This window comes from Pezoporus occidentalis, unplaced genomic scaffold (genome assembly GCF_034315485.1).
Source record: "Pezoporus occidentalis ecotype Australia unplaced genomic scaffold, CSIRO_AGI_Poc_V1 ctg30, whole genome shotgun sequence".
Taxonomy (NCBI): domain Eukaryota; kingdom Metazoa; phylum Chordata; class Aves; order Psittaciformes; family Psittacidae; genus Pezoporus; species Pezoporus occidentalis.
The window spans coordinates 115,096-129,225 of NW_026914941.1; the positions used below are offsets into that span (position 1 = coordinate 115,096).

General features: G+C 51.2%; 2 protein-coding genes across 6 annotated transcripts in view; one reads left to right on the plus strand and one right to left on the minus strand.

Annotated features, from left to right (window-relative positions):
• The first annotated feature begins 222 nt into the window (after window positions 1-222).
• CD40LG (CD40 ligand) lies at window positions 223-6,320 on the plus strand. Its single transcript, XM_062627389.1, has 6 exons — window positions 223-523; window positions 2,131-2,268; window positions 3,247-3,292; window positions 3,588-3,641; window positions 3,909-3,971; window positions 5,786-6,320. The coding sequence occupies exons 1-6, from the start codon at window positions 368-370 to the stop codon at window positions 6,154-6,156; spliced, it is 828 nt and encodes a 275-aa protein (XP_062483373.1). The 5' UTR covers window positions 223-367; the 3' UTR covers window positions 6,157-6,320.
• A 2,313-nt stretch (window positions 6,321-8,633) lies between these two features.
• ARHGEF6 (Rac/Cdc42 guanine nucleotide exchange factor 6) overlaps window positions 8,634-14,130 on the minus strand; it is a 38,629-nt gene continuing 33,132 nt past the window's right edge. For all 5 annotated transcript variants that reach the window (XM_062627402.1, XM_062627401.1, XM_062627405.1 and 2 more), the window contains 4 exons: window positions 13,470-13,559; window positions 12,649-12,748; window positions 11,792-11,846; window positions 8,634-10,944 (listed from right to left, as the gene is read on the minus strand). In XM_062627402.1, coding sequence (XP_062483386.1) covers window positions 10,804-10,944; window positions 11,792-11,846; window positions 12,649-12,748; window positions 13,470-13,559 — 386 coding nt within the window. In that variant the 3' untranslated portion in view covers window positions 8,634-10,803. The remainder of the gene's footprint in view (window positions 10,945-11,791; window positions 11,847-12,648; window positions 12,749-13,469; window positions 13,560-14,130) is intronic.

The window sequence follows — 14,130 nt, forward strand, 5'->3', positions numbered from 1 at the left end:
TTCATGGTCTCCATTTCTCTGACGGCAATTTGTCATGAAACTTTCATCCACAGCAGGAAAAAAAAACAACCACTGGGGCATAGTTTGGAGTGTTTCGAGGGCAAATATGAATATATGGAATAATATATCTCTGCTTCTGGTTGAGAGATAGGAAAAAAGCATGGAAGTGCACCAGAGAAGAAAGTCGAAGCAACCTTCTTTTGTTGTGGGAGATGGCAGTGAACAAACCTACCCACTACGAAGAGGTTTTTCCAGGAAGTGTAGGTTGCTGCAGCCTGTATCCCTTGAGCAGCGGGTGCTCACGCAACAGTTCTCATGCTACTTGCAAGCGGTGCATTTGAAGGAGCCCCAGCACCGCGCGTGGAGGATGAACGAACCCTACAGCCCTGCGACGCCCCGAGCCATGAGCAGCACCTCGCCCAGCACCATGAAAATGCTCATGGGCTTCCTCGCTCTATTTATTGTAGCGCAGACAATCGGGACCGTGCTCTTCTGTTTGTATCTTCACATGAAGATGGATAAGGTAAGTGGAGAAATAAGGTGGTCTGCGTTGGGTTGCTAACGCGATTTGCCTTCCGCTGCGGTGAGATGTGCTCACCCAAAGGATGAGCATGGTAGAAGATGATGCCGGACACTGGATGGATGCAGGAGTGGCATTTATTGCACCCATGTTCTCATTTCTGTTTTAATTTGCCACGAAGATGTATGTAAGGAAGAAACCTGTTCCCTTTGTTAACAGAACAAGAATGGATCGATGAAGAAGATCCATTAATAGCAAACCATGGCCAGTCCAGGGAAAGAAGAGTGTGGCTTAAACACACAAGGGGCTATTTTAAGTTTGTTGGTGGATTTTCTGGTAACACTCATCATGAGGATTGGGGAGGGGTCCAGAAATGCAGCTTTTTTTAGTGTTTGTATGTGTGAATTTGACCAACATCCCACCTTAGATGCTGTTTTTCTGGTTAGAGAAAAGAAGTGGACCTTAGTGCTTGGCCTTTTAGTGAAGAGACACGGTGTTGGTGACTGTGTCATCTACTTGGGACAATATTTACCAAAGAATTAAAAGCTAAAAAGCTGGGTTTGGTATTGCCATGACTGCACGATGCTTAAAGTCACCAATCATCTGAAGCTACTTTCCTCCAAACCAGAAACCAGCTTAAGAAATGGACTGTGTCTAAACCCAAGAACGAGTTCTCTGTACCAGATACAATGATCAGATCATCATTTGTGTTTTTTAAACACGCTGTCTCAACTTAAATTGACATTTAAGTGGGTGACTTCTGATCTTCAAGGGCAGGAAGCAACCCTGAACTAGAGAGGCTGAAAAGACAGGGCGGTGGAAGGAGACTTTACTGCATGGAGTTTGCAGCCTGGGGTGAAGGGATGAGTAGAGGGTCCCCAGAGGTAGCTGAGATGCAGATCGATCTATCTATCTATCTATCTATCTATCTATCTATCTATCTATCTATCTATCTATCTATCTATCTATCAATCATCTATCCATTTATCTATCTATCTATCTATCTATCTATCTATCTATCTATCTATCTATCTATCTAATCTATCTATCTATCTCTATGGCTCTTTTTATTCTGAAGCTCTTGGCAGAATTCAGCCCCAACCCACAGGTTCTTTTGGTCCCCTGGCTGCTCTTTTAGTCAATAAGCAATCTGAAACAATGGAATGACACCCTGCATGGGCAGGGCAGTGTGGAGTTGAGGGAGAATCCCAGCTGGATCCGAGCTGGGATGGACCGAGCCAGTCGCTGAGATTTCTGTGCCTGTCAATGCAGGCGGGTGGAATTTTGCCACTTGCCTTTTGGAAAAAGCACAGTGGGAAACTGAAATTCATGATCAAGGTGATAGAAAACACAAAGGGATCCTGAGTAATCCTCCTCTTAGCCAGTGGTACCAACCAGGGTCAGCAATTCCCAGTGGATGCGGGTGCGGATGCCGTACCGGGCGGCTGGTGGGAGTACTTGGTACCCACAGTCTGTCTGCCCGGCTCATCCCAATGCTGAACAACTGACCCTGAGCTTTCCAGGCTGTGATATATCCCTGGCAGGAATACAGCCATTGCAGGTTTCCCACTTACACCCCATTCACCCTCTCTTTTCTCCCACATCGGCAGATGGAAGAGGTGTTGGACCTGAATGAGGATTACATCTTCCTGAGGAAAGTACAGAAGTGTCAGACAGCAGAAGGCCAGAAATCAACCATATTGGACTGTGAAAAGATTCTAAAGGCCTTCCAGGACCTCCAGTGCAAGGTACGCTGCTGTTAGATATATAAAGACCACACTGAAGATGGAGGAGGGCTCCAGGCACACAGCCAGCTTCACCCCATGGGTGCCCTTTGCCCTGGGGCTGCACAGCACATGCCCCTCTTTACACTGGGTTAGTTTTACACTCTATTTTTATACTCTATTGATAGAATTGAATATTCTCCTCCAGTTTTGCCTCAAAATGGTTTTGGTCAGCACACATCCAGCTGCAGGTGGGATCCCTGCGGAATGATGCTTAGAGCTTGTGGTTGGAGGGATGGAGCTGCAGCCACCCTGGTTCTGTGCTCTCATCCTGGTCTGATAAAGGTTCTTTTCCTGATGCCTGGCACCTTGCCCCGATCCTGTGGGGATGCTTGTGGCCACCCAGGTGTCCATGAGGGTACAAGGCTTGGGCCAGGCAGCACAGCTCCCATCAGACAGTGAGGAGAAGGATGTACAAATGCCACTCCATGGGCTCAGGGATGGTACCTCCAGCCAGTGCAGAGGCTCCTCATATTTGGGTGTCAATGCCCAATGACACCAAACACCTCAGGTCTGCGTTGGTACCCATCTGACAACAGAAAACTGTCTAAGATGAGCCCTGCTCAGCAGTCCTGAAAACCCCCTCATGTAGGGGCAGGGATGTGCCCAGCTTGCTCTCCAGCATGGTTTTAAATGAAAAGGAGATGGTTTTTTGTTTGTTTCTCAAATAAGCCTTTCCCATCCCATCATTTTAACTGAACTAACAAAGATCATAAACCCTACAATCCGCCTCTGCCAACAGCCAGTCCATGGCCATATGTGATGCTGGGGATGGTACTGGAGAGGGGGCTCAGTGTTACCCTCTGCACAGAGCTGGCAGGGCCATTGGGGCCAAAAAGCACCAACCCAAGAGGTGGCGAGAGCATCCTTTATACAAAAGCTTTCGAAATGAGGGATTTGTGCACCCTAAAACCCACCCATGTGTTTTTGCTGTCGTTACAGGACAGGGGAGCCAGCAAGGAGCAGCCCAAATTTGAAATGCAGAGAGGTGAGTTCCCCGGTGCTGTCAGTGCACCCGTGGCTTGGAAGGGGCAGGAGGAGTAGCTTGGCCTGGGAAGGGCTTTCCTTCACCCTGCCCAGCACCAGGGCATGGCACAGAGGCAGGGGATGGGGTTGGGGTTTGGGGCATCCCTATGGGGGTACCACTGTACATGGAATGGGGCTGGCAGAGGAGGGGGCACTGGCTGTGGCTGTGACACCAGGGCAGGTGGCTCTGGGTGCCAAGGTGCTTACATCAATGGAATCGAATCCACAATTAAATCTGTGGCCTTGTTGCATTGCAGGCCACGAGCACGAGCATCCCCATTTGATGCACAAGAACGAGACCCCTGTGGCAGGTAAGGAGAGAACGCATCCTCTTCCACGGGGCCCAGTCTCCTCCATGGGCTTTATCCCCCAAAGGCTCCACCTTGAAGGCAACCGAGTGTCTTGGCTGAACAGAGGCCAGATCCTGCCTTGCTCCAAGCTGATGGGGGGGGACTTTAAAGACTGTATCTCTCAGATGGATTTGGCCCATAGACAAATAAAGGTGGAGCAGTCCCTGGGCTACCATGGAAACCAGTGGGTGCCAAGGCACCAATAACCCCGACCTTCCTGCATTGCAGTGGAGAAGAGGCAGCCGATTGCAGTCCACCTGGCAGGTCGGAATATCAGCAAGAGGGTCTCAGGTAAGACAGATCCACTTGGTACTGCCTTGCCTAGGGAGCCAGTGGGACACGGCAGCATCCATTACTGCCCCATGGCTCTCTAAGGGCAGGGACAGGGACTGTATCACTCCAGCGTGAAAGCTGGAGCTGAATTCCCAGTGGTCACATCACCACCTGCACCTCTGCCACATGGGGTTCATGCATCCCATGCCCGCTGTCCTCAGTAGCCTTATATAAGCCTTCCTAGAAATATAGATATATATCCTATAGATCCTTCCTAGAAATGCACTGCAATGGCTTAACCTTTGCAGTGTTTTCTATGAGTGGAAAACCATTTCTCTTTGTATTTAAGGAAAATCTTTTAGACTCAGAATGCAGCAAAAATGCTTTTGTTCTCCTGGCCATGTCTTGCCTGGCGGCTGCTGCAAGAGGGCTCTAAGCATCTTCTCACCCGCAGTGGTCCTGGTAGCACTCTGTGACTTCCTAGTCACAACATAGATAGGTCCAGGCAGATTCAGGCAATATGCACTTATTCACAGCCATGGCCACGTTAGGTTTGAGAGATGCACGTGAGTCCATTCACATTTGTGCATCCCTTGGCACAGACCGTGGTTGCTCTCACATCTCCCATCCCCAGCACAACCTTAGCTGAGGGGCATCATCCGAGAGCGAGGATTATCCAAGTAAGAGCGTGCAGGTCATTCTGTGCCATGGATTTCACAGTCTGGGCACCTCTGCTTTAATTCTGGAGTAACTGCCAGTAACCAGCAAGTGCTCTTTGCACCCCTGACGCAGCATTTCAGCCAGAGCTCAGCCTGCCTGTGCAAAGCTTCGTGTCAGATAAGATCAAAGAAGAGAGGAACTCGCTGCATTTTCAACCTCCCAGCTTGAGCCCTTGTTGAGCCTATAAAGCAGGTTGAAATTGCTGCCTGGAGCTTGGCGTTGGGCACATTGGAAACTTCCCCATGGGATGTGCAGGCATGGCCCATGGGCTTTGTGCATCCCCAGGACCTCTCGTGCCACCCTGGGACTATGGAGCCCGTTATTCCCCTTGGAGCCAGGTTGCTCCCCCTCGCTGCTCTCATTGGTGTCTCTGTAGGCTGGGGAAGGTCCAAAGTACCTCCTGGAGGTTGTAGCTGAGCTCAACCCCTGTGGCCATGGCTTCCTGGTCTCTGTATTGACCTATCTGTACTGACTCCAGGGGGAAGGCACGCTCCTGAGCTACTCTGATGACACTGATAGTGTCCCAAAAGCCATGGCAGGTCTCCATGGGCAGTGGAGGCAGCATCTGCCATGCAAAACCCTTCCAGCTCCACACCCTGCTGGGGACCAGAACTGTGGGATGTTTGATTTGCTCTTCCTTTGCAAAGTGTCAGCACTCAGACGGGAGAAGCTGTGCGTCCCGGGGTGGGAGCCTCTGAAGATGGGAGCTGCGGGGTGTTTTGGCAGTGCCACTGAAAGCCATGGAGATAGCAACCCCATAGGGCAGACACGAGGGTGTTTGGGTGGCAGTGGCAACTGTGTGCAATCCTCCACCCTCAGCGTTTCCACGTGGTTGAATGGAAGAAGCACAATGCTCCTCTGCTCACATCGTCGATCCAAGGGTGCCAATGCCAGTGACCAGAAACATGAGTTAAACTTGTCCTGGTCTCAGAGAAGGGGATGCTGCTCCCCTGGGCTGGGGATGGTGGTCTGGGGTAGGCAGGAGCCACCCCTGCACCCTGCAGCAGACACAGGCTGTGATGCCAAACATCTGTGGGGTGTCCCCCCCCCAAAATCAGCCTGCCAAATGGATGTCTTTCTCCCAACTCATCTGCCATGCTTTCCCCCTACAGTGCTGGAGTGGGAGACGACGATGTACGGCCCTACGAGCAACAACTTGATAACCTACCAGGAGGGGAAACTGAAGGTGAAGGAAGCAGGACTCTACTACATCTATTCCCAAGTCAGCTTCTGCTCCAAGAAAGCAACTTTGGCACCATTCACCCTCTATATTTATTTGCATCTCCCCATGGAAGAGGACCGGCTCTTGCTGAGAGGACTAGACACACACGTAACCTCCACGTCGACCTGCGAGCTCCAGTCCATCTGGGAGGGAGGTGTCTTCAAGCTCCGGGAAGGTGACATGGTCTTTGTCAACGTGACAGACTCAACACAAGTGAACTACCGCCAGGGCATCACCTACTTCGGCATCTTCAAGCTGTAGTGAGGAGGGGACCGCCCTGAGCTGGTCCTGAGCTTTCCCTGTTTCCCCTATTTATGTCCCTCTGCCTCTTTGGTTTCCTTGTTTCTTAATTTGTATATTTTGTTATTTATTAATGAGGACCAAGGGGCCCTGAGAACACAAATGGAACAAAGTCTGAAGCTGTTGTTGTTTGCACCTCGCTTATTCTTTCATTGCCACCTGGGTCCACCACTGCAAAGGTGGATTGTCCCCGTTGTGTCACAAACCAACCTCCATCATCAACGTATCTTTCCTAACAACGTAGGATGGCTCAGGCCCCTCCATCCTTCATACCTATCTCATCTCCTGTACCAATCTGCTTGCAAAACAGCAGCGGAAAAAGATGAAAAGGCTTAGGAAGGTCTCTTCTAAGGGAATCAGTCAGCCGAGCGCTGGCCTTACGCGCTGGCTGGTGGTGATGCATCCTTGCCACCCTAACTGCCTGCTTTGTCTTGAGAAAGCCCTTTTTCCACTTGTGCCTGTCTATGAAACTCACCCAGCCTTCTCATGCAGGGTGACACAGCCTTGGCCAGGTACATGAGGGATGACTGGTGGCTGATTTCAAGCTAGAGTGTGAGTAAGGGACCAGCCGTGCTCTGCTCTCATGACCCGAATCCATTCACCAGCCTGTCCTCCTCCCACCTCTGCAAGTAGAAGGCATCTTGGCCACCATCATCAGATTTGGACCTGCCTCCTCTCGTGCGGCTCCACCTATTCTAAGAGGAGGACCAAGAAAGCAGGGGGGTGGCAGGACCATCTGTGTCTTCCCAAGCCCTCCAAGGTGCTTGTGCACTTCCAAGAGCATCTTCTGTCTGTCCTCAGGGAGGACGTGCCCACAGCATCACTTTACCTGGAGCTCTAAGAGAGCAGGACTGTGCACACAGGCAGGAGTCCCTCTTGGGCAGGGGGTACACTGCACACTAGGGTCTCCCTGACCCTCTCCTCCAGCCTGGCCTGAAGGGAAGGTGAGCTGAGCAACAGCAGGGCCCAAGGTTGTTGATGTGGTATTCTTCAAAGGCATCTGAAGGTGGCAAAGGTGGCAAGCCTGGAGCATTTGGTTGTACAGGTCGCACTTGTCAGAGTGCAAAGGTTTGGGAATACTGCTGGAATCCAACCGGTTTGGAAGTGGAAGAGCTTTCAGATGTGGCCAGTGCTTAGGATTTGCTTGGCTGGAGGCTGCAGGTCTGATCCTAACACGGTGGTGGGATGGTCTGCAAGGCCATTGCACTGCTGGATGCCAGTTTCCAAGCAGGGTCTCTTACTGGGTGCCTTGGTACCAGCCTTACCTTGGCACTCCTTGCTTGGTGACAGCCCTTTCCCCTCATTGGGGCAGGGTCCCCATTGACAGGGTCTTTTAGGAGGCCAAATCCATTGTGTGCACCCCTGCTTGGAGGCAAGGGAGACTACTCCCCCCAGTTCAGTTTGGGTTGGGGGCACTCATGCTATGGAGCAGTACTGGGGTAGTCAATGGGAGCAGCCCACCATGAATGGGCACCTCCAGGGCATCCCCAGCTCCTGCAGTGCTTTGGGCTGTGCAGATTAAGCTGTTGGGGGTTATTTTCCTGTTTTTTCATGTTGATGATAATTTGCAGCCCAGCTCCATTGCTTGGAGGATGCTGATGCTGCTTGTGTTGGATTTGGGTCATGCAAAGGGGCCCTTCGGGAGCTGGCATGAGAGGGGACCAAAGGGACCCTGTATGCATTAGGAAAGCAGGATGCTCTCTGGTTAAAGCCTGGATCTGGCTTCATGGGGACATGGGAGTGGAGATGCTCCCTCCAAGATGAGCCTGGGGGATGCCTTCTCCTTATTCTCATGCCCAGCACCACCTCTGGGGCACCCAGGGCTGGAGGTGCCTTGCTCTGCCTCTTCCTTGAAGTCCCCAAAGCACCACTTGGGTCTCCCTTGCAGACTTCAGTGGTTTCTGCACCATGTGCTCAAGTGTTTTGTTTGTTCTTGTTCTTTTTCCTGCTCCAAGTGCTGTGTTTGGGAAGGGAAAGCAAGATCCAGCGCTTGAGCCTCCTGCTTCGGCTGAGAGCACGGCACGTCTCTACCAAAGAGTTAAAGGAGAGGAGGTCTTGTCCAAGCGGTAGACCAAAGGAAATCCTGTCACCACACCTAAATGCCAGGAAAAACACACACACCAACTAAAGAGAATAAAACCAGATCTCAAACAGGCAGGAAGTCACTTATCTACAGCATCCTGCCGGTGCCGCGGGGAGCGGCTGCTTTTCCATACAGCATCCTTGGTAGCACAGTGCAAGCAGGGCTTGAGGGATGGAAACGCATCTCCTTCCTCTGCTGCAGGGTGATGGTGGGAGTAACGCACCCAGTGCTAGCAGCATCATTTGCACCAGTATCCCCCCCCAACAGGTGATGCAACCATGGGCGCTTTGAGCATATCGGGGATGCCCAGAGCATGGTGGTGGAAACGAAGGAAGCAGCCCCGAGAGCCAGGAAGTGATTTTTTTGTCCTTCTTTATTTGTTGAAAATGTCAATTAAAAAACTGTTCAAAATAAAAACATGTTAGAAAAGTTGAACTTGCATAAGTAGTTACAGTAAATAAACCTACATGACAGAGAGAAACTGGAAGGCAGCGGACACAACATCCATCTAAAGACAGACTCACTGGAACCTATTTACAAAGCGCTGTAAACAAAGTAAATATGGAAACATTGCTGTCCATCCGGCATGGCTTCTTTTCCTTTTTAGTTAAGTTTCTTGTCTTGGTTTTTTTTGGCTTCTAGCTCTTGACAAAACGCTTGATCCAAACAGTCCCAGTGTGCCCTCCACCACGTTACACCTCACACACATGCATATGTACACAGCACGGGTTTCAACTCAACCGGGGGGCAGCGAGGAACCGTTTTTACCCTCTCCTTGGAGTGTGAATGGCCCTTGGTTTGCTTCATTCCATGAGCTGCACACCTAAACCTGGTCCCCATCCCACCTCTGGGCAGGCAGGAGGACAGGACAGTGCCAGGGGGCCTGGATATGGCATCCTGGAACAGCCACATCCCATGTGCAGCACCATGGGATATGATTAACCAGCACAGCAGGGCCTGACTGCCAACCAACCCACTCCACGGTGTGCCTGGGTAGGGATGTGGAGAGCTGCCATCCAGAAGGGATGCTCTGGAGCAAAAAAGAACCTCTGTTCTGGCCTAAAAACAGCTTTAAGAGGGGTTCTTTTCCTGCTCCTTGTTTTGGAGCGTAGCTCTCCCCAAACACCATTTCTGGCTCAACTCTAACTGCAAGGAGGGAGCTGTAATTATTGCCTCTGTTATGTCCTTCATGACCAACGTAAGCCATGAACTCATGAGCTGTGGTGCGTCTGCACACCCTGGAACCATGCTGCCCAGTGATCCCAGTGATATACATAAGACTTATCATTAACAGAAGGTTACTTTTATAATGCTGCTAAGGAAGGAAGGAAAAGTTGTTCTAAATGAGGGCATAACACCAAATAGGGTGGACATAGCTGATACATATGCATGTTGTCTGTGTGCTGCGTTCGAGGAGCTGTGCAGGAATCTGAGGGGTGTCACACATCCGTGCCCCAGGAGCATTCCAGCTCTTGTCAAAGCATAAATAACCTTCCTATGCCAAGGGAAAGTTCCTTTTCCCTAGCAGAAAGCCCCTTTGGGGCCATGGGGGGACAAGTGGCCATTGCCTACATTCCCAGCCTTTGGGAAGGAGCGTCGGCGAGCCTAAGGTGAAGGGAGCAGGGGACCAGCACATTTGGGGGTGGTGTTGGTTGTCAAGCAGTGTCTATATTTCATACAGAGAAAAGCCTGTCCTGCGAGGGGAAGCACAGCAAGACTCTAAACTGATACGATACCTGGACACTCAATATGGAAACAAAGCAGGGCAGAAGGAGGTGTGGGTCATGCATCAGGGAAGGGATGGGGGGACAGAAGAGCAGTTACCTGTTGTGCTAATAATGAGCTGTCGGGAGGCAGCACTGCGCAACACACCTTTCCCATGCGCTCTGACAGGTGCTCCAGCTCTCACTTCCCCAAGGAATTCCAATGTCTTCATGAGAATTGCACATTTGAATCAGGATCAAGGCCACACGGGAACCACAGTATTGCTGGGCTCTAAGTTCGCTACAGTCAACTAATGGGGAACAAGAAGGTGGATGGGAAGAGCTTCCCCAGTTGTGATTATCTGAACAGAGGAGCATGGTGCTTTTTGGTTTCTGCTCAATGCCACCTCAATAATGTTTTCATTCAATAAATAGGTACCGGTGCTTTTGATAAGAATGAAAGCATTAAAAAGTGCTCAAGCTTCCTCTTAGGAAACTGCTGCCAAACCCTTTGTGAGCAGCAATCATTTAGCAGAGTTTGTATTTGCTCCCAGTAGCAGGTACGATGAGGTATTAGTTGCTGCAGATGAATTGTGAATCATGGACCGCTTGCTTACTGGTTTAGCTGTGATTGTTTCTGCTTTATTTCCTTACTGCGTGGAAGGAAAACTATGGAATATTTTTTTTTCTCTAGGACTCTTTTTTTTGGTAACAAAATTCCCCAAACCAACAAAATAAGGAGCAAGAAGAGGCAAAGGATCCAGTTCCGCTTCCCAAAATCACCTGAGGTCACACACCACTGCCAGCAGCTTCTCCCCTTGCTCAGGCGATCAGGGACGACTTGCGCCCCGTGTCCTCCCTGCCGCACTCATCCGTCTGCTTCAGCAGCCTCCTCACCAGCTTCTCCAAGTCCTTCCTGGATTTCAGCTCTTCCTCCAAACACTGTTTCATCCTCTTGTTCTCCTGCGAGGTGAGAAATAAAGGAAGGAAGATGCAGTCGATGCCCACATGCACTTCATGCAACGAGGCACTGCCTGGTGCCTCCAAGGTGATGAAGCATGAGGGACGTGTCATGCGTTGAGGATGAACAACACGGGTTACTTGTGGTCTGATCCACTCAAGCAGTCCCTTACTACCCTATGGACCTGCACAGAATGACTTTGAGCAGGCAGAAGCATCCTCCCGGAAACCTGATTTTAGCCTAGGTTGGAGGACCCTGTTCCTCTGGGGTGCTCTCTCCCCACCTCCAGGCTTGGGGCTGGAGGGAGGAGGATGTATTTCCTCTCAGTCTACAAGAGCTGGTAAACACCAGACCCCTAGAAAACAAACAGTCATAGAACCCCAGCCTGGTTTGTGTTGGAAGGGATCTCAAAGCTCCTCCAGCTCCAACCCCTGCCACGGGCAGGGACCCCTTCCACTAGAGCAGCTTGCTCCAAGCCCCTGTGTCCAACCTGGCCTTGAACACTGCCAGGGATGGGGCAGCCACAGCTTCTCTGGGCACCCTGTGCCAGTGCCTCAGCACCCTCACAGTAAAGAACTTCCTTAGATCTAACCTGAACCTCCCCTGTTTTAGTTTGAACCCATTACTCCAGTCAAGTTGAAAGAGCTTTTAGAATAGGGAGAAAGTTTTATGTTACCACAAGGACCAACTGCTCCTGCCCTCCTACTGCCTCAAACAATTGCATGCTGACCTGATTGAGGGAGCTGCAGGATCAGATCTTCCTGGGCACCAACCAGTCCAAGACAACAACCCAGTATAGCCTGGGTGGCTTTTGCTCGGCTCCCAGCACAAACAATCCCCTTAAATTACCTGCTTCAGTTCTTTGACTTCATCTTTCAGTGCATAAACCGTGTCAACAAGGCTCCTGCAAAGAGAAATGCAAGGAAAGAGCTGGAGTGCAGCGAACCAGCAACACGCATGGGAGGTTTTGTGAGCGAGGTGCTGATGGGGATGGTGCTTCTGCTTTGCAAGCATCAAGCTGCTGCCACTGCTGCTGCCTATGAGGGGACTCTGGAAACACAGCTCATTTATAGGCCACTGGTCCAAAATTCAAGGCTCTCTTCTCAAACCTCGAGAAAAACACCTTGCTCTGCTCTCTTGAAGGTATCAACAAAGGTCTGTGGCTTTGGCTTCCTTGTTCATGCTACTGCAATAGATACCCATGAGTTTAGAACTGGAAATGTCTGAGTATCCGTTGTAAAACAGCCTTGAGCCCCTTGAGGTTATGCTGCAAAGAACCAAGCATGAAAGGAATGCATTGTCTGGGTGAGGAAAGGAGTGGATCAGTGCAGTCACCCAGCTGCTGAAGCTACATAGGACAGCCCTTGCGGATGGGGTGCCAGGCAGCAACCGAGGGGCAGCAGCACCCCACTATGGCAGTAGTTAAAAGAGCCACTTGTTTGGTTCTGTCCTGCATCCCGATCAACCAACTGGCTGTCAGAACCCAGTTCCCAGACTCCCAAAGGGCTGCAGCCACGTCAGAGCAGCTGGAAGGCGGCTCTGCTCCTAAACAGGGCCAAAAGAGCAACTGGAATAGGCCGGTGGCTCCTGCCGGCACTACGGCAGCAGTCGGTGATACCAGCAGAGGCCAAAGGAGAGGGCCTGGGTTTTCCAAGTCTTCCCAAAAAGCAACAAGGGATCGGGAAGCAGGGAGCAGCGGCGCTTACTTTTCCTCCGTGACAGTCTGGCCGTTGCTTCGTGTTTCCTCTATGATGATTTTCTCTTCCTCAGGAAGAAGGACTTGGGGGATGGAGTCTTTACGGGAGCCTGTGTATGAGAGTTAATCATCAGGATGGAAAAGGGGGATGCGCCCCTGATGCCCTCCTTCTCCCTGCCCCTCTGCACGCTGGAGCTGCAGCAGCCTCCAGCCACCTGCCACGGTTAAACACAGGCTGATGGGTACCGCCAACCTGGAGCTAAAACAGCAATGGGGGAGTTTTCAAGAGTGCTCGCTGCATCTAAAGCTGCATCAACGACTTCTAAATGAGACCATTGGAGTAGGGTCAAGAGCTCTCAGAACCACGGCCCCTCTTTTCCACATTACAGTGATTTAATTTGCCATCTCACCAGCAATGATAAAACAGTTTTATTTCCAGAGCTGAAGCTGTTAGGTTCTTATGAAGCAACGTCAACAAGCAGCTGATTGAGAGATAATACTCATGCTTCCTTTCTAAAGCTCTATGCAACCCGAGATTACCATCAGGTTGCCAGTGCCGACAGCCACAGGACCTGACTAGGTTTGCTTAATTCCTTAGTGCTGGTGAAATAGCTGTGTCTCATCTGCCCTCCTACCTCCTTCATTCTCTGTGTTTAGAAGAAAAACAATGGCAACTAAACCACTAGGCAGATAAAGCTCCCTTATCTTGAATACCACACAGTTTCCAAGCATGACTCTCAGTGCTGTATGATGCAACCCTCTGTTTTTTCCCAGAGGGGTTATCAGTGCTGTGGGCAGAGTAAGAGCTAAACAATGTGGTTGTGTGCCCACCTGAGCTGAGAGCTTGCTGGAAACCTGCCCCGGTACAGTATGCCTCGATCACCTTCAGGATCTGAGCATCTTCTTCCAGCGCAGCGGTACCTGTCAAACATTGCAGACAGCAGCTATCACACAAAGTCATGTTCTCCGTGTTCATCTCCCCCAGCCTTTGCTCCCAAGTCCCTTAAGAGAAGCAGGTGCTGCTTCCTTGACTGACACTGCTCCTGGGACTTTGTCCTATTCCCCTTTGAGATCCTGCTGGAGTGAGGCCAGAGGAGGCCACGGAGATGCTGCGAGGGCTGGAGCAGCTCTGCTCTGGAGCCAGGCTGAGAGAGCTGGGCTGGGGCAGCCTGGAGAAGAGAAGGCTCCTGAAGGGGAGACCTGAGAGCAGCTCCAGTGCCTGAAGGGGCTGCAGGAAAGCTGGAGAGGGGCTTGGGACAAGGGATGGAGGGACAGGCCAAGGGGAATGGCTTTAACCTGCCCGAGGGGAGACTGAGATGAGCTCTTAGGCAGAAGCTCTTCCCTGGGAGGGTGCTGAGGCACTGGCACAGGGTGCCCACAGAAGCTGTGGCTGCCCCATCCCTGGCAGTGTTCAAGGGCAGGTTGGACACAGGGGCTTGGAGCAAGCTGCTCTAGTGGAAGGGGTCCCTGCCCGTGGCAGGGGTTGGAGCTG

Excerpts from the sequence above, each read along its gene's own strand:
- CD40LG (XM_062627389.1), top strand. The coding sequence starts at position 368 with ATGAACGAACCCTACAGCCCTGCGACGCCCCGAGCCATGAGCAGCACC. Across the intron at positions 524-2,130 it reads TTCACATGAAGATGGATAAG|ATGGAAGAGGTGTTGGACCT; the intron begins GTAAGTGGAGAA and ends CCACATCGGCAG. Across the intron at positions 3,972-5,785 it reads TATCAGCAAGAGGGTCTCAG|TGCTGGAGTGGGAGACGACG; the intron begins GTAAGACAGATC and ends TTCCCCCTACAG.